The 24373-nt window shown below is 42.9% G+C and overlaps 1 protein-coding gene across 2 annotated transcripts in view; it reads right to left on the bottom strand.

Annotated features, from left to right (window-relative positions):
* Positions 1-24373, bottom strand: part of SRGAP1 (SLIT-ROBO Rho GTPase activating protein 1) — a 150840-nt gene that overhangs the window by 65424 nt on the left and 61043 nt on the right. For both annotated transcript variants that reach the window (XM_083821498.1, XM_083821499.1), the window contains exons 2-3: positions 10899-11094; positions 8139-8301 (exon numbers count right to left, since the gene is read on the bottom strand). In XM_083821498.1, the coding sequence (XP_083677624.1) occupies positions 8139-8301; positions 10899-11094 (359 nt within the window). The remainder of the gene's footprint in view (positions 1-8138; positions 8302-10898; positions 11095-24373) is intronic.

Here is a 24373-nt window from a genome sequence, read left to right as displayed (position 1 = left end):
GCAAACTGCTGTAGGGAAATGCAGTAAAAGCTTTAATCAAAACTCTGAATTGCTTTTCATTGCTTTACATTGGCACCCTGCCTTCAAAAGTCTGCAGTGCAGCTCTGACACAGCTTACACATCTCCTAAAAGATCCAAGAACTGGAGGCCACCTGTTTTCTCTTGGAAAGCTGCTTCTATACTGTTGAATATGAGCAGTCTACTTTTTAAATCATTTTAGCAGAAAGAAGGACAAAACGTACAAATAAGATGGTAGAAATTACAACTGTTAGATGAAAACATACACACATGGGAAAAAACTGTAGAGACGAAGTCCAGCTCCAAGCAATTTATCCCTTTCAACTGCTGGTCACTGCCATCTCAAAGCTGATGACAGCACAAGCCCTAAATACAGCAAGGTTGGTTTTAAGGCAGCATCACTTAACTAGGCAGCACAAAAGTTTTTTTTCAGAAAGTGAGACTGAAAAGTCGATTTTCTTTGTACCCTTCACAGATTCTTTTGTGTAAAAAACAAAACCAAGCAAAACTGTAAAAAACAGGGAGACACATCTTAGCAATGGCACGTGGTCACAGATGAGTCATCCTTCCACCAATTCATCTGGGGACTTCAGCCTTACTGCCTGTGGCTTGTAAGGGTCCCTGTAGATGTATAATATGTCACTTTCTATCTTTTTCCAATGAAATATTGCGTAGGAATCGTCCAATAAAAATCAGGAAATTTGGCTAGCCTTAGCAGTGTAAAAGGGATTTATGTTCAAGAACCAACACATTTTACATTAGCATTTAAAATCAAGAAATACTGACTTCGAGTGGCTTGTGATACGGCTTTTAGTGTGCAATATATAGTGCGGTAGAGCACCAGATAAGGAGTGCATTTATTTTCAGTGGTTAATGGCTCTCCTATTTCTCTTTGATGCTACCTATTCTCCGCAGTAGTTCAACATGTCTGAGCAGTATGCTCCTCTAGGAGCCTCTCTGCAGGCGAGCCAAACAACAGAATGTAAGATGCAACACACATTTTCCTGGAGCTAAGCTGATAGCTCTAGTCAGGCCATTAAAACCCGGGAAACAATCAGTGAGATACTTCCTTATTCCCCATGTCCTAGAGAAATGTATTAGCATCTATTAACGAAAAGAACATAGACTGTACTAAAAATGTTAGAGTACATGTAAACTCTTCCTAAAAATAATGTATTTTTAACTAATCTGGTTCAAAGCATGAAGAGACAATTTGAAGAAACTGTCACTGGAATTTAAGAGGCCACATGTCCCTGCTTCCACTGCCTGTGCATTTCTTTCTTGTGCCTCAGTTTGACCAGCGGGTCCTTGCTCAGCCATCCCCATTTCCTGCCCTCCCTGCTTGCTTTCTTACACATGAGGATGGGGAGCTCTTCTGCTCTAAGAAAAGCGTTATTAAAGAGTTACCAGCTCTGACCAGTTCCTCTGTCCCTAAGGACAGTGTTCCAGGGGATCTCATCCACTAGGTCTTTAAACAGCTGGAAGTTTGCCCTTTGCCGAGCCCATTGTTGCATGAGAGGGGACTTACCAGGGACCAGCGTTTGCCTGTTTCAGAGCCTTGGTAAGAGCTCTCACAGAGTTTCACAGAGTTGAAAGCATTGCAGTCCAACGTTTGCCTGTTTCAGAGCCCTGCCAAAGACTTTCACTGAGACAGTTTCACAAAGTTGAACATATTTAATGAGGTGACAGATATAACAAATTTGGAATTGCCATTGATAAATACACTTACTGCAATGGAGATAACACAGGATTATAGTGCTAGCAAAATGCTATCCCAGGTATTTCTCACCAAAGAGGGAAGGCGCAGAAGGTTTCCCTGTCTTGGTGGAGGAGAAAAGGGCACAGCCTCTTCTAGGTTTCCAATTTCTTCTTTCCACCCCCCAGCTCTTCTTTTTTCCTCACTCTAACTTCACCTTCTCTCTTTTTTTTTTTTCTTTCTTATTCTCTTGTATGTTTACACCAACTCCTTTTTTTTTATATCCTATCTATTCCCTCCCTAGGGTGATGTTTACCATGATTTGGGTAAAGAGTTATAGTCATATATGCTTAGCATGCACTTCATTAAGCTCATTATCATATTCAGGGTTGTGAACTTTAATATTCATGTTGCACATAATGACGAAAAAGTTTTCACTCAGGCACTGTGGGCCTCAAGATTCTGTTCTGCTGCCAAAACAGGGCCATGTCGCCAACACAAGAGTCCCTCCTTCAGCAAACTCTCATACCAAGCGTGCGGACCTCCATCCACAAAGTTTGTGTAAGAGATAAACAAGAACAAGCTGCTCAATTCCCCTTCGCCCAAGGCTGGTGCTTATCAGTGACACTAACAAGTTTGTTCTCCAAACCCATATTCCTCCAAATCGTGAACTCAACCAGGGCCTGGTCGCCGCAGCCCAGACTGCCTCCAGTCTTAACCTCTTTAATGAGTTCCTCCTCACTGGTGAGCACCAGGTCCAGTAACACCTCTCCTCTGGTCGGTTTGTCCGGCAAGTTATCCTCAATGCTTGCCAGGAGTCTCCTGGATTGCTTACAGCCTGCTGTTTCGCTTTCCCAACAGACATCTGGAGCAGAAACGCTCAACTTTAAACACATCAGTGGTCCTACTGATGTTATCAAGATTTGTGTTTATGGGTTAATGCTTGATAAACTTAAAATTTTACTCCACATTAATACCCTTTCAGTGAAGTTGGTAAGAATTTTCCGTCCATTTTAGAAAGAGTGTAATTGGGCACCCAAAGTTTACTCATCTGTTTTTTTTCTTTTATTAAAATTTTAGTCAGTCAAGTTGTTCCTGGAACTCTTTAGTGTCTGTATTTAGCACACACAATGCTACTATCAGCTGCATCATTTAGGGAAAATATTCTGTGACTGCTTTTAAATGAGTCTGCTGCTGGTCCCCGGGGGAAATGATGTGCAAACCATTGCTTAAAAGAAGCTTCCATGAGCTGCTGTGACACTGACATAGCCAGTGTGTGACAGTAACGTTCTGTCCCAGATTTGCCAGTTTATAGCAACAAATAGCTTTGCTATCCTTTTAGACCTCTAAACATTTAAGAAAATGATGTGAAAAGTCTCTCTCTATGCCACAATTTTTATAACTTCCAAACAGATTTGGCAAGTAGTCACAGTCCCTGTTAATAGCCAGATTATGGAACTAAAATATTTATTGTGCTTGGCTTCTCCAGCATCTTTTACTGTAAACATTGGAAGATATGTTCATCTTGCCTCGTTATGGTTTCTGTCCAAAGAAAATACATTTTTATAAATTATAAATATACAAATCTGTTTAAGGATTTTGTGGTTATGTGTTTATACAGTTGATTATTAATGCCGGGGTAACCAGAATCACTGCATGAAATGTTCTGCCTAATACTTTTTCCTTCTGCTTGACATTTTTCCTTATTGCTTTATTCTTTAATTGTCCCCATGAGGCCATCTACCCCATCTGCCTGAAGAGACGTGCAAGCATGCAAGGTTTGAACTCTGCTACTTTCTGTTTGTAATTTTATGTGCAACAATAAGGCCAGGCATGAACAGCAATCTGTACTGCTTTTATATGCCAGCAACTGAAAAAAAAGAAGAGCTTAAGGGCCTCCCTGATAGTATGAGGCCTGGCATAATACAATCAGGTAAATGCCTTAAAATCTCTGAACTAGATCCTATCCTTGTCCTGCGTTTAGTACATTTAAACAGAAGCTAGATCCTGACCCCTGTAAAAAAGAATGACAAATTGCTCCCAGGAGAACAAAAATAATGAGTATCCAAATATTAAGTGGACCAGCCTAGACAAGAAAGCCATGAACAGGTGTGTGAATACAATTTGTTTTCAACATGTAAGCTGGAAGCTATAAAAATCTTTTCACCGCAATAACCCAAATGTTAAGACAGATGTAAATAAGCACACAAAGGAAGAACCAGAATGAGAAAGAATACTACTGCATGGGTCAGGAATAACAGAGAGTGAGCCAAGGGAAGGCACAAAGACCAAGGGGCAGAGACATCCCTCATCACTACATTTCATATAGACCAACACTGGGTATCACACACATCTTTTTCAGAAGGCCTAGAGAAAGGGGTTGCTACATGTAGCAGGCGCGAGCAGGAAAGGGAACAAAACAATACTCTACTGCTAAGCATGGCCAGGAAATGAAGATATTGTTTGATATTTTAATTACCAGAAGTCCAGCTGGAGCCAGTCTTGGGATAGGATATAAAGAGTATATGTCCAGAAAATGTTCTCAATTCATGGAAAAATTTAATCTGAGGACCTATGTGGCCACCAGCTAGCTGAATAAAGCCAGTAACGGCTACCATTGAGAAGTAGAATGGGGAGTGTTGTCCTTGGGGGGCAGGAGGGAAGGGGGTGGGGGGGTGTGTGCAGAAAGAGCCAAGAAACTCAGCGACTTTGCTGTTGTCAACCTGCAACTTGTCTGTGAGCAGGAAAGAGGGTAATCCACCCTGAGGCACCTTCCCTTTCTGCAGCAGGCAACTTGGGGGTTTAGAGCAAAATGATGAAGACCTTATAGCTCTCTACAACTACCTGAAAGGAAGGTGTGGGAAGCTGGGGATTGGCCTCTTCTCACAGGTAACTAGTGACAGGACTCAAGGGGATGGCCTCAAGTTGCACCAGGGGAGGTTCAGGTTGGAAATGAGGAGACATTTCTTCTCAGAAAGAGCAGTCAGGCACTGGAAGGGGTTGCCCAGGGAGGTGGTGGAGTCACCGTCCCTGGAGGTGTTCAAGGAAAGGTTGGACGTGGTGCTTAGGGACATGGTTCAGTGGGTGACATTGGTGGTAGGGGATGGTTGGACCAGATGATCTTGGAGGGCTTTTCCAACCTTAATGATTCTATGAGATCATCTGTGAGCCGGATTTGGTGTAGTTACTCTCCAGACCTGGAAGGGGGACCTAAAGCACCTCCAAAGATGCAGAAGATGCCGATGTTGCAGGACCAGGGAAGAACTAAAACAAGGTGGTAACGGGGATGCATAACACTATTAGGTTAATAAAGTGGTAGACATATAATTTACTAACTTAATTATTGAATACAGAGAAGCTTTATTAGCTGGTATTTGGAAATTACTTAGAAAGACATTAAGTGCTCCTATGTGCAGTGCTATGAGAACAAATGTTACATGGGTGTATTTCTGCTTTTGACCACAGACTGCAGTAAGGTATCGAGCACGCACTTGTCAGTCTTTATTTTCTAAAACTTCGTATTTAAGATTTATGTTCTTATTCTCTACATTTATTACTTAGAGAGAGAGTACATATTTCAAAGAACACTATGACCAGATTCCAATGTATGAGTATCTGCAGGATATTGTTTGTGTCTTATTTAATCTAAAATCTCTGAACAGTGAACAAATCCCATATGCTTTCATAGGGACAAAACCCACTGAAATTGATTAAAATTTTCTCTGACAGGATTTTATTCTAAACCCAGTCTTTTTAAAATGTAACCTACAGACAGTGACAGAAATTGGTTAAATATTCTACTCGACATTTACAGTTCTCCAACAACTTTCTTATCATTTTCTCTAGGGAGAACACAATTTTGATGGAGGAGAGTGTTGGATGTCTCCTTTCTCATTCTAAGCCCACCTCCTATTTGCTCCTCTGACCTCTGCCTGCAAGGTGGACTGCAGTACAGGACACGTGCACTTTGCACCCCATCTCTCTCTGTTCCCCAGTGGATGCCCATTAAGCAGTCCTGAGATGTGAGGCATCTTGAGTTAGATTGCTCATTCACATCTGACAGAAATTATGGTTGAAGCTGCCCATTTGCGCTAAACATAAATGTAGACAGCTTATGTTCTTCATGAATAAAACAAGACAATTTGCTAACAGCTTTACTTCCCGCACTGGTCTTGTTTTTCTCTCTGTCCAACGTGGCTCACCTCATTTTATATCTCCCTTCCCTTTTACCCAGAGCTGGAGCTTCATCATCATCCAGTTCTGCACCTGGGGACTAGCAGCAAATACCTCACCTCACAAGCACTCCGCAGCAAGCACTACAGCAAGAGTTGTGTACACCATGAGTCAGTGGAAATACCATCATGCTCCAACAACTGTTAATTCCTGACAGAATGACATCCCAAAAATAAATGCTCAAAATTAATACTGGTGAACGACCACTGCCACATTGATGCTGCACGCTCATAAAGCTCATTTACACTACTCCACGGTGCCACGTGTCTTCTTTTAACCATCCCCTTCACATCACGGGGTCTTGCTCAGGTCCCTTCATGCGTCCTTTAGGGAGCAAACTCAGCCTGTGCTCCAAGTTAACAGCTGTTTGATGTGACAGTATCACACTGAGTGTTAACCAGACAACCCTTCCAAAAGGTAGTATATGGTTGTTTAGGACCTAGGCTCCACTAATGTGACCTTTGGGTTAATGCATACTCAATTTCCTTTCTCCTATTTCACCCGTAGAAGATCCAAACTAGGAATAAAATAACAAGAAAAGCTGTTTAGTCTTCTTCGATAAGCTATGCTAAAATGAGAAATTCTGAAACATTACACTTTCCTGCGCATGATCTGGAGGAAACAGTAAAGTCTGTCAGGAAGATGTGACAGTGTGCCTCCTGTTAATGCACTGAATATTTTCACATATTTTCCTCTTTCTAAAAGGTAGGCTGCAGCAATCCCCATTCAAAAATTATAGGTGAATAAAGAAGGAGATATACCTCTCCATGGAAAACTTTATCTAGATATTTTTGTACAGTGCCTCTGGAGAGAAGGGAAGCCAAAGCAAAAAATTTCTAGTGCTGAAGATCTGAACTACGGGCCAGTCTAATAATGCACATATAGCAAAAAAGAGATTTCTAAGCAACTAACATAAGCAACTGAGGAACTATTCCAGATTCATTACTGAAAAATTTCTACACTTCCGAGAAGGTCTGAGACATCTCCACATAGACTGTACTTGAGCATCTTCAAATTGCTTTTCCCTTCATCTTTCCAACTTCCACAACGATCTTCCTTATTAGTAAGTTTAGTGGTTGGCGAACTACAGTTTCATGCATCAAACCCATCTTACATGAATGACTCACTACTGATTGAAGAACTATAAATTTAGATCCTATTACTGTCACAGGTTTTAATGTACACCAATAAAACTGATTCCTGTTTTTACTCCTTTTCCTTCAACTACAACCCGTGTGCAACAATGAGGATTCTTCTTCCCACCCCATTGCTATCTGTCTAGGATTGTGGTCAGGTATACATGAGATCAGTTTCCTATTTTGAAGTATTAACCTGCTACCCCTGCAGGAAATGCCATCACATTTAGTCACATACTTTACATTCTGTAACCTTTTGGAATTCTTTTTTGTACTAAGCATGACGTTCGCCAACCAGCATCCCGCTGTGACTGACGGATATGCATTTATATTCTATTTTTGTTTCAGAAGTTTATAACAACAATGACTGCAAACACATTACATAGATCTCAAACTAAGGCTGCCTCAGAGTGCCTGCTTGGCCAAAGAGGGATTTATAAATTGTATGGGTAATGAAAACATGCAACGGATATGCACAAGTACAAACACGTACAGAGATAATGCTTAATGATCTAATAGAAGTAGTTATGATATCAAAAGCGTATGTTCATATTTAATACCGGGAAAGAAAAGAAACTCCTTCAGCGGAACCACAGCATACGCTAGAATCTTTATGCTACTGCACTGCTGCAAGGTAAACCCTTAATTTGGCTTGAATCAAAGTTTTTCTGATGACAGTTATAATGAAATACTGTTTTTACAAATACTTCATTAATTCAACGTGACTATTTTGGGATTCCTAAGAGAAAACTGTTTTCTTTCTGCATGGGTAGACAAATGTGTTTTTGAGAGAACAGGCTTTTTTCTTTGCCACTTAGATATTTGCAATTCATTTCTTAAGGTCACCAGCATACACAGCAAGTTCCCAAACATTTCAGCACTAAGGATTTGCTCTGTGAGAACAGTCATGAAGAATTTATAAGTGTGCTAAAACAGATTTTATGCTACGTGTGCTGAATCTTCTCCTCAAATGCTATTAAGAACACATTCACCTCCCTCACGCATCTGAGAGGCACTCCCCACTGGAGGAGGACTGACTGCAGGAGAGACATTACCTTCTTGAACATTCTGGTGGAGTCTTCGCTTATCTGCATGAAGCGCATGATCACATTGTTCAGGTAGATATCACTCAATGTTGCGTGGTCTTTGCTTTCCCTTCTCACTTGGTTCAGGAGTAAGTACCAGCAATTCACTGGTGATAAGAGGTTCTGGTCTTTCCTAAGGAGGAGAGAGACATAAGTATCACATATAGAAATGGAAAAGTTACATAATTAACACAAACATCTCCCTGACATTTACACTTAGAGCTTTTTATGTAAAAATGACTGCTTCTGAACACTCAGTCTATCCATTCTTGGAATAACTCAGGTTAGGCAAGCTTCAGATGATTCGTTTAAGAAACATTTTACAAATCCCATGAGGCATAGATACAAAAATACAGAAAAAGCAGAAGAATTTAGGACACTAACTGCAAGCCAGCCGAGAGCTTAAAAATCTTGCCACAAAGCTTGCAGCTGCTTACAGATTCAAAAGGCCATGGATACAATATTAATATAGTAACGATATTTATTTTTTTGATATTAGAAATAAATAAGAACAGCAAGCACATTTGAAATCCTTCATAAGCAAAGTTGTAGGTGTGGCTGTTTCACAGTAATGAATTTGTATAACTGCTATAAAATTATAGCAAACACAAGCATACGTATGTCACAAGCATACATATTCTGTGATCAGCATTCATAAATTCACAGCATTCATAAACACGCTGCTCCTGCCAGCCACAGATAGTTCAGTTACAAGACAAAGAGAAGGAAGGACATTTTCTATGATGGTACGGTTCTGAATTTCCTTTACAGAATTTTGTGTTGTAGACACAAGTGTTTAATGTTGCGAAAAGTGAAATCATGAATAACTTTTGATTTCTTTTACACAAAGCCAACAAAAATACATGTAGCTGAACAACTGTTTCACAGACAAAACAAAACAAAACAAAACAAAAACTATTATAAAAGATATCTTTTGATTTTACTGAAAGTTTAATTTCAAGTTTGTCTTGAAACTGCACGGTCTAGAAACTTGCTACTCTTTCTCTTTTCTTGTGCAGGATTCTCATACAGTCAAAAGGATCAAGCATGTGGAGATAAAACAGCCGGAGGTGGCAGTGAATTGAGGGAGAAACTCCTTCAGCTCTTGGTAAATTGTTCTAATAATTAACTATTCTCACTGTTAACAATATGCTCTTTAATTCATCATCTGATTGTCTGGCTTTAGCTTTTACCCCCAGAATCAAAGCAACAATGAATGATTAACAGACAAAAGCTTTTTCTTGATCATTCCGTGGTGCAATGCTTTGCTATGAATCAGTAGTGCGTAAAGGAAACTTCCCCATTTGGTCTGAGAGGGACATCTTAACAGAGTTACTCATACTGATGAGCGTCAGGGTCTTCTCACACAGCTCAGATAGTGGAGGAATCCCTGCAGGGCCATGCCAATATAAGCTGGTCCTCACTGCCTTTGCATGTCTCAAAGCCAATCCTACAGAAGCATTTACCAGGCCATCCTGCCTGTTCTGGGCAGAATGATAGGAACGGCAAGAGGACCACCTGTTTAAGTGACTTTTGCTATGATCTCCTCTCAAAACAACTGGACAGTTGCACAACAGAATCGAAGACAGGACTTCAGTCATGACCTCTTGCACATCCAGACTCTGCCAGTCTGGATTTAACAGACTTATTCTGACACAAGCTGAATGAAAGCCTGGGCTCCCTCTGAAGCAGAGACACATGCACACCTTGGTTATTGCGGAGAATCACCGAGTTGCTTAACTGAATCTTAAGAAATATATAGCACTGTTCTTTGAATTGTGCAAGTTGTATCTGCAAGTTGTATCTGAATTAACCTCTTCTTTGTTGGGTGTGTTTCGAAAAGACTTTTGTCCCAAAACAAAAAATCTGTCTGTGTATCTATAGCACAGTACTAGTTGGGCAGTGGAAAAAAGTACTTATTTTTCAGCTTTAAAAATACAAAATATTGTTTTATACCCCTAAGCATAACAGGGCCAGGCAGATGCATTCATTCATCAGCTCAAGTCAGGAAAATAACCAGATGACACTATGCCAGCAAGGAACGCATTTGAAATGCTTTATAAAACACGCTGTACACACTTTTTGACAAATACTACCTGACCACTTCTGTTCAGTACAGAAGTTACCATGCCATCAAGGAGATATATTAGCTTGTAAGCAAGACATAACATTCAAATCTTTTTCATTTCCAGGAAAAAGAGTGACCAAGAGGCACCAGAAGTTCATATGCAACAACAAATCAAAATAGCTTTCTTTCTCAATACCTTTTTTTGCTAATATTCCTGGCCTCTTTTTGTCTTTGTGGTGGTGATTGACCTTTATTTAGACACTTTCAAACCCGTCAACCCCACTGCAATAGATCAACCCACACCTTTCAAGCAATTTTGAGGCCCTGCTTCTCTTCTAGATACTGCGTGAATTTTGGATGTTTAAAGTCAATAGTAGTAAGTGAGGGATCATATTTGTGCAACTTACCTTTTAAGAAACTGAAATAATTTCTAAGAAGTTTACGTGAATAACTGCAGTGGTCCAAATCTACAAAACAGTATTTAGGCAGCCAGGTACCTTTAGCTGCAATGAGAACAGCTATGCTGCTAAGCAGGAGTGAGAATTTTAAACATGCCTTTGACCCGGGTCCAACCTAACAATACTCAAAAACAGCAGAAGCAATGAGTGGGGTAGCACAGGAATGGCAGACATGGGGATGAGAGGGAAGGAAATATCTCTTACTTGTACTGCTGATGGTCTTTTGTACTTCTTGTTTTTGCCATGAACCTTTCTGCCAATTTTTCCAGGTTTCGGGAATACTCCATCTCTATTTCCGACTTCTTGCGGAAGAAATCCTGCAGATCCTGAAGGAGCTGCACTCTCATTTCAGTCTGCTGCTCCAGGCATTTCTGCTGCTCTATGAGTTGAGCTCGGATCTCTAATAAAAGAAGAACATGCCATACGAGTCAGTGAAAACAAATGAGAACTGAGCATTATCAATTAAAATCAAATGTTCCAGAGTACTTCAGCCTCTGCAGCTACACCAGCTGCACCTGAATTTCAGGTCTTGTGGTGGGATGCAGCAGTGGAAGCTCTCACTTGTGCCATGGCACACATATGCATCGGGGTGCAGTGTCCTCCTGCCCGCTGCCTTTCTCTCACAAATGGCTGTGGCAAGGAAAGGGCTCGGGACTCTGCTGGGCTCATGTAAGCAGATCTGCCTCTCCTTTCCTCTCCCATCCTCTGGCACTAGCAAGGCATCTGGCTCGGAGCAATCTGCTTGTGGGGGGTGGTGTTCAACTGTTCGGGCAGCAGCTCCTTCTGCTACCCTGAAAAATGTCAGGCTAAGCGTGCACCCTTTGGGCCGGGATCAGCTTACTGCCAGGTGGACCACGCCAGCTCACATCATCATGTACACCACGGAAACTACCTTGCAATAAATTCTGCAGGCATTATCCACCATAACTGTGCGCAGATGAGCTTTCACATCTGCCTCATCTACACCAGAGGGAGAACTGGTATATTACACACAAATTCACCAATATTCTGCAGTGAACTTGGAGGAAAAAGTGTACATGTATTTAGAAGCTGCTATCTGAAAAAGAATACAAGGTTCCAGAGATTGTGGTGTATTTATTAACGTAAAACCAAATTAGTCAATTTAGAAGAGGATGTATGTTCACAATGATAGTCTGGAGTAACAGGGAAAAGCCTCCAGATTTCTTACCACTGTACTGCATGCTGTTTGCCATATGCACAATTACTATGTGGCAGGGCTTCTTTTCAAGGTCTGTTTTTTAGCACTTTTATTTCTTTAGTGCTACACAGATAATCACATTCTGCAAACGCTTAGCCTAAAAACATCCCTCTGGTTCTTCTGAGAGACTGGTTCATTAGAGTCGTTTTCAGCTGCCCATGCACATTGTAATCCAATATTGTGGAGTAAACAGGAGTAAACATTTTGCAACCATAATATATATAATTACATGCATAATATATATATTTAAAATGGTTTAACACTGTAACAGGGACTTATTGATAACAAAATAATATGCCAGAAGTGAAGTTATGTAAAAGCAAAATTGTTGTGGATGTTTACTTGATCACAGAATCACAGCGATTAGAAAAGACCCTGAACAGCATTAAGTCCAACCATCACCCGACACTACCAAATCCCATCAGTAAAACATGTCCCTAAATGCCACATCCACACGTCTCTTATATACCTCCACGAATGGAGGCTCCGCCGCTTCCCCGGGCAGCTCATTCCAGTGCCGAACCACCCTGTCTGTGAAGTCTTCCAGACTTCTAACCTAAACCTGCCCTGGCACAACCCGAGGCTGTTTCCTCATGTCCTAAGGCCATTTCCTCATGTCCTGATGATGTAACCATGCTGTGGGTAAAAAGACATTGGAAATATTAAGACGCCTCACTGGGCCGAAGTAGAAAATCTCTCTAAAAACCACTGCTAACATCACAGGGAACTGCAAACCAGCAAGCGGTAACAACATTGCAAAATCTTATCCGAGGCAACTAGGAACTAATGCATCCTCACTTATCTTAGAGCAGGTATGAAGGCAGAGATCCGCCCTGCTGGGATTCAAACGTGTCTGTTGAAATAAGGTAGGATGAGCACAGAAAGCTGTTAAGTCAATATATTTACTGGAGGAGGGAGATACTGCAGTGTTTTCCTCCAAATCTCCTTTGAGCTACCATCTGCTGTGTTAATCATTGATGAGACCATCCATTTTTATACTCCGGGAGGTGAACCAAAGAATTCATGGGTTGGTTTTCATTTCATTTCAAATCAGCTTGCTGGAAAAGGACCGTGCCTCCAGCAAGGCTGAGCCACTGTAATACAACACTGTATCAATGACATTTGTGTATATAGAGAAGAAATTTACAATGGAGCTGGAAGGTTATTAACAGGGAAAAAAAAAAAAAAGGAAAAAAAGACTTTTTTTGGGCATCCACTACTTGTTAATATTGTAATCATGGAAAAATCCTGCTTACAGGAAATCAGTTGTACAGATTCACTGACCAGAAGCAGGACTTCTGACTAAGACCATATCCACAGATGTCCCTGTACTTCGGTCATCTCCCATTGCCACTATAGATTTCCCACCGGTGACCTCAAAGGCAGAGCTCTGTACAGAGCAGCTACATTCTCATTTTGTTGTAGGACAGTGGATGTTGCTGCTGTAATTCTTCCTTTTAGGCAGGCTTTTACCATAGCAACAGCAAAGAGAAAGATTTTAGAAAAATGAATGTATGAAGAGAGATGCAAAAAACAATGACCACGGGATGACAGACACAGCGTGAGGACCTACACCAGCTGTCCGACACTGCATTTCCAGCAGATAGCGGTGGCTTCCTTCAACCATATTCAAAACCAAAATTGGAGCACGACTGTTGGAAGCTGACAGTGGCTGGTGGTCTCCAGGCCCTGGGTAAGGCGGGATGTTAGTGGGACTGCAGCTTCATGAGGGAAGTCTCACCATTTCTGGCTTTTTGAATCTCAGCAAGGAGAAACAACGTGCTGCTTCCCAAAGGCTGTGCCCCTGGCCTCCAGCTAGAGGAGAGAACGGGGAGATGCACGTCCTGTTCATGCCAGCAGACCAGTCTGTTCGGAAGATGCTCTGGCACAGCAGATCTCCCTCTAGCTCTTCGTGTCCCGATCCTACTCTTTTTAATTCTACTTTTACTAATGATGTGTGCGGTGCCGCATTGGCAGGCTGGGGAGATGGCAATGAACGAGACAACAGATTAGCAAATGTTGTGATTTTTACTTGCTGGTAAGAGACAACTGTGGATTAAAAAAAAAAAAAAGAAGAAGAAAAGAAAGAAAAAACCAACAAACATCGGCGTAACAGCCAGCCAGCGTGAGTGGCTGCACATCAGGAGATCCCAAGCAAGTGGCCAAGCACTGCTAAGGAGCATAGGCTGTCCATTACCTCCTGTTACGGAAAAATTCCGTAATTCCTGATTGCCAGGGTGCTTTGTGCCAGGAACGGACACGTTTGAACGGTGGGCAGATTAACACCTTCTCCTTCTCCTCACTGCGACTTTGAGCCATAATCACCGCTGTTCTGGCCAAGCCCTGGTTCAAAGGGAATCCCATCCCTTTACACTGCGGCTAAAACAGACTGAGTTCACATCAAGCGAAAGCCCCCAACCTTTCTCCAAGATTTGCACACACGACCAAATCGAGGAAGCAGTTAATGTGACCATAATTAAATCAATAACCTCTGAGTAAAGTTTTATGCTAAAGATTTCCATATTGAAACTCATTTCAGAATTATTCCCTGATCTACACCACTCTCCAGAATTAAAGCATTAAGAAGAAATACAGCTTTGTTTGTGGCAGCCTTCAAGATATACCTTTAACCTTTCAACACTTTTTATTTTCTTCTCAGCTTAGGTTAAGGGGGTGCAGTACAGAAAGCAAAAGGAGACAAGATTATAGCTCTTTTTGGGAGAGGTAAAGAGTAGATGAAACTGAACTACAAACATCACCCTAATCTTAAGCAGAAATACACTCACCAAGGCTACCTCTTTGTACACAGTACAGTATTACTAATAATGACTTACACAGCACTGCAGCAACACACCAAATTACCCTGTGGCTAACCAGTAAGAGGCCAGTGCCCCATCTGAAGGCACCTGCCGTGAAATACACCGTGATGCGGCACACCGCGATCATGCTGGCCACACGTCAGCAAGGAACTGAACTCGCCACCTTCCCCTCCACCTGTGCCCAAGTACCAGGCTCAAACACCCTGGAAAGCCATGGGCAAGCTTCTCCTGTCCTCAGAAGGCGAGCAGCTGGACACCTTGTAGATATCTAGTGTTTTCTGCTTCTACCATCACTTCGTGTGAAGACACCGGCATCCCTCGCCAGGCAATGCCACAGAGCCCATGCAGTCAGGCAGGCTCCAGCCATGCTGTGCTGGGCTGTGCCTAGTCTCATCAGCCCTCGGACACCTTCCAGACCACCACGAACCCTCATCAGCAAACTATCAACCAAAACAATGCTAATGAATGATGTGTAGTGCTGTTACGTGGCTGCTGGGCTATGCTTTCCACCAGAACCACCCCGAGAGCTGTTCCAGCCTGCCACCCTTGACTCCCGTCTCGGTGGAGGTAACTTTTGTGCCTTCAGAACAGCCCCGGCACAGATTTTGCTGTTTGCTCCAAAGCCTGGAAAGTGCCGCGGAACCAGACCCTGTTCACCCCCAGGGCTGCTGGGAGCAGACAGCGGCACTGCACGTCTCCCACCTGCTGCCTCGGCCTGCCCGGCGAGGAGCTGTACGTACCTCATGGTTACAACACGCAGACACATCCCTCCAGCAGCATTACTGGATAATGATGCAGACAGCCCCAGGGCCCCATCCTGCTAACAATTAGAAAAGCAAGCAGCTCATCAAAACTATTTAAGAGTACAAATCTCACAAGGCATATTTATGTTTGCAGGTCTTCATCTGCTTGGTTACTTCAGACAAAGTCATATCACCTACCCATCTTTCTCTAAATATCCCATTCACACACAAAAAAATATAGCTTTAACACATACGGAAAGGTCTTATCTAAAGCACAAAGGACAATATATAGTGTTTTAGACTTCGTATTTCCAAACCATCACACCTTAGTCACTTTTTTACACCAGTAAGCTGTTGATACACATATTCCTCATTCTTACATTTATGATATCCAGATTGTGTTTCAGAGGAAAAGTTTCAGAGCTTAAATTCAGTCTAGATATCATCTGGTGACTGGCATGTGTTTGTAATTACGTAGATATTGGAGCCTTATCATCTTGCAGTTCCTCCTTAAAGACACAATCTTACATGATTCCCACAGTGCCTCAGCTTTTTCATGTGAGAATGGCACGTCTGAGTTTGATGTAGCCGGGATGCTACATCAAGGGACCGATCTTTCCAGTTCATTCTCATCTTCTGCTTTCGTGAGGACCTGCCTTTGGCTTCTCTATCAAGATGAGCAGAGGTTTGGTCTAGCTGAACACAGCTGGCCAACAGCTGCATCAGTGCAGACATTCCTTATTCCTGTGAAAGCACAATCAGACAACTTGGTTTACAGAGCCAGTTTTTCCCATGTTTAGATATTCTCAGGAAAGCACTTAGCTGCAGCTGGCCAGGTACACTGTCAGCAGAGAAACAGCAGCAGCAGCCACTGAAAGGCCCTGGAAGCTCCCCTGTGCACAGTTAGGTTCAAGTCACCCCTAGGATCAGCACTCCCAAGCCTGCCTGCGATGTCATCCTGTCTCACAACAGACAAGATAAAGATTATGAGAGGTATCAGCCCTGGGGTGGATCCTCTGGCCCAGGAGCTGATTCTTCTCCAGGAGACAGGGAGCCTAAAGGTACTCATGCTGGACAAGTTTTTATTTCTCAGAGTTGTGACTAGAAAGCTGTTATAGTGGTTCTCTGACAAATCATGAGGAAAGCTGTGTGGTCGGCAGGGAGCCCGGCTCCTGCTCTGCTCCAGGTCCTTACTGCCATCTTCTAGGACCACAAGCACTTCCAAAGCCAGGAAATCCCAAGTGCCTGACAGCCACTGAGAGGCGCTGGGGTGAGGATCTCACAGGCTGCTGCAGAAATCCATTTAAATAGATCATGAGCCCGTTCCACAACGTTAACTTTCTATGACAGACGAGTGAAAATCACTTCCTTATCTTCAACATGTACGCAATAAATGTGGCTGCATAGATGGTGATGCCCTGGAGCTTTTGAAAGCAGGATTTTTGGGGACTTTCTTCTACTCCCTAGCTGACTTCACTTAGGACACTCAGTATATGGCTTATGCATGCTTCCACTTAAAATGAAATCTCTCCAACACACACCCCAGCTGTAAATTTATTGTTTGGCTACGTGCCATTTCCCAGAGAATCCATTTCAGGCTTTTTGTGTGCTCGGGGGTTTTTAGGGATGTGTCTGAGGTTGCCTTCTACTGAACACAGCTCCAGGCTGTAGGAGCCTGCGGACGTGGAAGGGGAGTGAGAGCCATGCCTGGCATCTGAAGGGCTGCACAAAGGGTCAGGACTGAAGTCCCTGTTGACATCTGTGTTCCCGTCCCCTGTAAAACTAATTCATTCAAGCACTTCAGTAAGCTTTCAGATAAGAACAGTCCTTGTGTGGCCATTAGCAGGATTGCTGCTGTAGAAACCATTTTCGCAACGCACACAATTACTTACAGATCCTTTTGGACATCATGCCGAAACAAAGCACAGAGGAAGAATGGATTTTCTCCTTGCTGCAACTGCAAACTTTAGGCAACATATTCAAGCAAATACTGCCCAGGTTCTGCTTACTGCGGCCACAGATGGAGCAGCAACATGCCCTCAACCAGATTCACACAACTGGGGGATCCCAGTGGATGTGATCCAAAAGGGGTGGCTGCATTTGGGCACCTTCCACGTTCCAGTTCCCCTTGGAATGAGAAGACACATCTGGAAGAGCCACGAAAGCCCCTAGACGTAGCTGAAGAAACTTCTCTTCTTGTTGTTCTTGGAATAACGCCCTCCTGCTATTCACAGCCACAGCTGCTGGTCACTTGGCTGCCTACAGCCGGAGCCTGAATGGAGGGCAGCCCGCCAGCTCACGGCTTGGCTGGGTGCTTCTGCCCCGGCGCTGCTGCCAAATGGCCATGGGTTGAAGCAGGCAGGCTGCCTGCACCACCTCTCGAGTGCCACTGCTTCGGCAGCAGCTGCTCCTTTGCGCCTGTAGCAAGGCTCTGGCACCGCAGCCTGCCCAAACCTGAGCGAGGCCTACGTCGGCCTTCTCATTGCTGTCTGGCCATAGCTGGGACTCTAAGAACAAAAGCTCTGATCCTTGTTTTGCTCGACAGTGAAAGCCCAGCTCATCCCAAAACACTGCCATTTAGAAAAGAGAGCAAAGCACAAGACACCTCACAGGCCTCAGAGGCCCGGTGCTGGGCCCGTCAGCAGCCTCCCGCGGCCCGTGCCTCCCCGCTGTCCGGCCTCCCCCCTCCAGACAAATAAATCAGCTCCGCAAACCATAAGCACGCAGGAGAGTGAAGGATCCACGTCAAACAAGCCCCAAAACACAGTTCGGAAGAACACAACAAACCAGAAGCTACCCCAACCACGGCATTCACAGCAAAGGCCTGCAACATTAGAAAGGAAAGGAAAAAAAAAAAAGCGAGAGAGAGACAGACAAGGAGTCTGCGGGCATCTTTGTCTGCCAAGCAGACAGGCTATCAGGCAGTAGGTGTCTAAAAACCCATTTAGGCCATCTAAACTGTCAAGATCTGTGTGACAACTCACTTTGACGGTTCCAAAGGGTTTCAACCATCCAGGTTCTTTTTTTATTTTTTTAATGCTTGTTAAAGATACCACGAACCTTTCCCTGCAGACTTAAATTTTGGGCACATGGGAATATTAAAAGAAAGCTCAATCTGCCCAAATCTTTCTCCTTTCCTTATAGTGAGGTATCTGCCAGCAGAATAAAAAAATGATTCATGACTTTTCTTTCAATAATTCTTTGCAGCAATGTCTGGAATTCTGGATTGACAAGGGCACTCTACAAGAAAAAAAAACCAACACCATACCCCTTCCTGTCCACAGATTTCTATAGGTCTATTATTTAATTTGGTTATTATAGGCTGCTGTGATTGCTCTAATCAGTAGATGAAATGTATCCTTCCTTCTGCTTATTTTCTCTGTACAGAAAGTTCTCTCTTTACAGAACACAGACTCTCTCTCAACTATTCAAACAGAATTCATTCATTATACTATATTCTTGTTACATACTTGCTCTTCTGTGTTTAGATTGCAAATTCTACACTTTAACTAGCATCCAGGGAATGTTATTTCAGCTATGCCACTTCATAAAGTGGACAAAAGAACCCCTTTATTCCTAGAGCTTTAAAAGCTGTTTTAATGTCAACTGATGGTCAACTCACGTCTCCCAGAAAATTCACGTCAGCAAAAGATCATGGCTTCTAAGCTAAATTCTGACCTCCCTGAAATCAACAGAGTTTTGCTACTAACTTTTCTCATGCCGAGATTACTATCTACCTCTTTGCTTGAATTTATAAGAAGCTCACACTCACCTAACAGGCATACTGCTGTCGAAGAAGGCAGTCTTTTTCCTCTTTTTCATCCTGACTACACAAACCTTCCCAATCATCGTGCCTCAGTACTGGCACTTCTGCAGACACAACTGCCCCATGGGGAGAAAAGAAATGTCTTCTGCCAGCTATATAATACTAATACTCCAGAGGTATTGTCAGACCAAGGAAAAGAAAGGAAGGTGTAGCTCAGTCCACTCATGTCAGTGCCACTACTGATCAGCCTCACTGTCTTTCAAACCCTTGCCAAAAGTTGGTAGCTGCAGCAAAGTTTGCTTCCCAGCAGTTTACATTGAGGAATGAAATACTGAGTTCCCCACCAGGCTTGTCAGGAGCAGGCAGGAACTCTGGAGAGGCTGATCTGAATCTTGCAGGAATGAACCAATTCCCACATTAAACTTGTCACAGACAATTGGAAACTCTGTCTGTAGTAATTAACAATTCCTAACAACCACCACGACGCGGTCTTGGCACACCGACACCAGCGCCACGGGACTGGGACTGCGAGATAAACTCAGCCTTACAAGTGGGATGATCCTGCTTCAGGGATCGGCAGAGAAGCACTTCTGAATGAACATACCACTGCTGTACAGGCTGGCTGATTTTACCGCTCCTAAAGCACCGTATGTGGTTTACAAATTAAATCAGACTACGAGGTATTATTTTTCTGGATGACAGTCGATTCTCTTGCTCTTTACAGATAAATGATGGCAGGTTTTGTCTTTCTGTACAAATACCACGTATCTGTATGCACTTATTTCAGTTCACCTGGAACTTTCAGAAGGGATCTCCTTATTGTTGTAGAGATTCTCTGCTTATGGAATCATTACCTGACTATTTTAACGAAGAATGCACAATACTTGCTTTTTTACAATTACTGTAAGAATTTCTTGGTGGTTGCATTTTGTTTCTTTTAAAGCCAGAAGAGACTTGAGGACACAGGTGGCCAAATGGCCATAGAGGCTCTTCACATCATTCTGGGGGCTGCTGCCATCCATAGGGCACTGCTGAGATAAGTGATGCACTGGTCTGGCAACAGCCATGAATGGAAAGAAAGGGAGAACAAAAGGGGCAGCAGCTGGTAGTCTTAAACCTGATGGTACGATTTAAAAATGAATGCTGGATGTATGCAGGTTTACACACTTTGGGATCACCATTATTAACTTTGTAATAAAATGAAGGGAAGCACTTTTGTTAAACAATCTCATTCTTGCCATGGAAAATTTCTGTATAATCTTTTCTTTCCCACACACAGCCACGTCTGGTCACTGTTATATTGATTTCCCCTGTAACAAGGAGCAAAGAGGAGGAAATTGCAAGGCAGACAGAAGACATTGTAGTCCCTTTCTCTCTCTTTCTTTGTTTCTTTCTTTCTTTTTTTCTCTCTCTCTCTCTCTCTTTCTTTCTTTAATTTGCACTTCAGAGACAGCACTGAGCAGGCAGAAGCCAATGAAGCACTGGGGAACCCTTGCATCCTGCCTGATGCTGCTTTATTTTCTCAACGCGACAGATTTAGGTCTGCTTTTTCCACCCCTCTCCAGAGCTCAGAAATTATTTTAGTGCTTCTGTTAACTAATTCCTCCTTTAATTAAATTTAGATGGAAGAAAAATCTAATATTGATTTCAGACTTTTATAACTGCTATGACTTTTCACCATAATATCCAATCGCAGGTGAAAAATTAAGACTTGTAGTGAAAGCATGTTCTCAGTTACCCTGGAAATAATTCAAGGCAACTCTGCTCCTTTGGTGCCTTAATTTTAGAGGCCCCTCCTGCTCCCTGTTTACCCAACTTGCAAAAGTTCATTTTCTTGAGAGTTATAATGTGACAATTCGAAGAACATTTTCTGTCATTCTGCCTTAGCTGAGATCAAGCAGAAAAAAGTAGTCAACTACCAGGTGCTGAACAAGTACTTCAACATGCAATGTATATATATATATGTCCTTGCTGTTGAGTCTATGCAATAAACACAGGATATTTGGTAGCTGCAGCATCTGCTTTCAAAAGGTTCTACTAACTTACCTTCAGAGAGCAGAACATAGTATGCAGGCAAGTATGCGGCAGAAAAAAAAAATACATAGTGGTTTGTCAGGATCAGAACAGTAATCAAAACCTGACTTTAATCAGCTTCCTTATTCCCAGGTGGGGTGAAGCCTGGTGAAAGCTCTGCCCTGGCTGCTGCAAGGCTGAGTACAGAGCTGACCCCAGGCAGCATAGGAGTGTCCGCACCGCCACAGGCCCTGCGCCATCCATCCGCTGACACCTCCTGCAATGCCACCAGGCTTGGTGCTGACACACAGCCTTCACCTGGGGGGATACAGAAACCTCCCCACTGCACAGACGTGACCACCGTGTTATTTTGTTGAACTGTACAACAATAAAACTCTTCCTTCTTAATATCTCAGGTGGACAGCTTATAAGCAAAATGTCTGATGGCTTTTTCTATAAATTAAATGTTGAGAGATGTCTTTTCTTGACAAAGAACAAATTATCCTGAGCCTCTGGCAGGTGACATAGCTGTTAAAATGACAATCATGCTGGTAGCAGTGCAGGGCAGGAATTTCTGAGCGGCGAACGACGAGGAAGGCCATGAAATCCAAAGTCACTATCTGCGTATCCATCAGTGTGCTGTGCACGGCCTCTCCTGTACTTTGATTACTATCAGTGTGATAAGGCTTGAGAATTAATAACTACAGAAAATGCCCTCTCTGCACCCTCTGAAAATGATTCTTCATGCGTGGCACATCTTCGAGAGGTCAGTAAAACATTTTTAGTATGACACGTGCTCCACTGCATGCCATAAATCAGACCACGCATTTGACCCAGCCATGACTCTCAGTGACAGCTTTTTAAGTCCCAAGGTGAAGTCACCGTCCAGTTAAGGACAAAAGGGAAACCACAATTCGTGCTTTATGTGCCAAGATGTTACCCACATCCCTTTTCAGCCCAACCTGCCTGGCACACAGCAGAATACTTTCACCGCTGTTCCTTTATCTTTATCAGCATGGACCGGGGACTGTCCTCATCGCGCTGCAACAGTGAGGTGTCCCCACAGCAGCCGGGGACCGGAGCTCCAGCCTCACCCATGCAGCACTGTGAGGAGGCCGGTGTCTCCCACACAAGGAACCTTTGAACTAAACCATATCACCACGCTTCATGCTCCTTGTAGGGATTTATCTGTACCAACGCAAGCCCTGCTGGATGACCTGTCAGACCTGCGGGCAGGCCTCGATCTACATCCTTTTGTAGTGGAGACGTGGCCTGAGTGTCTGTGAGAGGCAACCCCCAGTCTGCGACTACTGGCCCTCTGAGTCCCACTGTGATACTACCTAAAAACATGTTCCAGTGTCTTGGCTCAATTTCACGTAGCAAATAATACTGAACTTGAATCAACAGTTGATTTAAGAAACTGGACAACTTCACATTCTGGGAATTAAAAGAAAGTTTCATGTGCCAAACTTTGAGCAGAAGAAGTTAGTATTTTTACAAATTAAACAAAGCAATAACCCCTATCATGACAGAAGAATTTCTTCTGTCTGTGGGAATCCTACAAAACCTTAAAATGATAATCACAGTGCTGACTGACTATAACTATCAAACAAACAGTATTAACAGTCAGGTATTTTCATATGTCACTGAACTAATAAGATGATAGGAATTCTACCAAGCTTCAAACACATTTGTCTATGTACTGGTCTGATCCCATAAAAGATGTAATTTCTATGTGAGAAAATAAACTGTCTACCTCAAAGGAAGGCTTTCTGACAAGTTTGAACGCAATTACTCAGAGCCCCAACTTCCACTAACAGCAGCTGGGTAAAAACAAACCCTTTAGTGTCACAGAGCAGATTCTTTGTTCCATCTTCCTGCTAAGGGGAAGTATAAATTGGATTGTGGACTACATTTAATTAAATTTAGCTTCAGTTGTTACAGTATGAGGAGAAGAAAGCCCCCCTGAGGTTCACGCTAATGGGAATAGAAAAAAGTATATCTGCTGCTGAGGCTGTTTGTAGGTAATCGCTGCTCACCCACTCAACACCAAGATGAGGAATAGCATCTGCTAATAAGTGATCTTTGGGCTAAAACGATTTGCATATTACCAGCTCCTCTGGAAACAATCTTCAAGCTGTTAGAAACTTAAAAAAATCACTTTTTATTATTTTTTTATGAGTTGAAATATCAGAACCAGCAAAATTTAAAGCTGATGACTTGCAGAACTCGTTATCTGCATTGTCTTCCTGCAATAATTCACTAATCTGTATCTGTTGTGAAAATTGTCTCACTCCAAGAGACATATGGATGGTTAAGGCTTCCAGCAGGGCTCTGATGACTCCTCTATGGAAGCAACGGCACCAAGAGCAGCTGGAGGAAACAGATGTGCCGCCATGGGCACTTCCCGTAAAAAGCCAAGGGATGAATCCTTCACATGCTACTTAGTTCAGGATCCCGTCATAAAAAACACCATTACAAAACAATTATTGCCTATGTTTTTAGCCTGGCTCCACTTGGAAGCAGACATTTTGGTAGCAAAATCCCTGCTGCAGCAAATACAGGAGAAGGGTTGGAATGGGCAGGGCAGGAGGCTCTTCCAGGCCCTGCCTTTGGTTAAACAGAAATTGAATCCAAGCCGCTGAATTTTCATACGGATAAAGTGCCAGCTCTGAGAAGCACATCAGCAGTAGTAGCAGTTGGGTGGCAAAGTGGTAACCTGCAGAAATAGTTGTTTGTTATTCTGGGGGGGGAAAACGTAGTTTGGTAATTCACCGAAAGCAGTTAGTGAAGAAATCAAAGATGTGACACCTACAATGCAGAAACTGTCCTGTAGAAACCCATCCTCCAGACATAGGCAAAAAAAATGGGGAACTTTTTTGAAGAATAAATGCCGTAAACATGGATACCAACTGGGTAAAAAAGCAAAGGTACTCAAAAGGACAAACCAGATACGCCAACAAGCAAAGAGAGTCTCACAGGCTTCTGGCAATTCGCCAAAGGAGCCTTTATCCTCAGCTACGGAGGAGAGGAATACTTGAAATACTCCCGGTGCTGGTTTTTACAACAGTGACACGTTTCCAAATGTTTACCTCAGGTCTGCTTTTTTTTTTTTTTTT

This window comes from Anser anser (genome assembly GCF_964211835.1).
Source record: "Anser anser genome assembly, chromosome: 1".
Classification (NCBI taxonomy): Eukaryota; Metazoa; Chordata; class Aves; order Anseriformes; family Anatidae; genus Anser; species Anser anser.
Note: the sequence above shows the minus strand (reverse complement) of the source record. Positions and strands in the feature narration are given on the sequence as shown.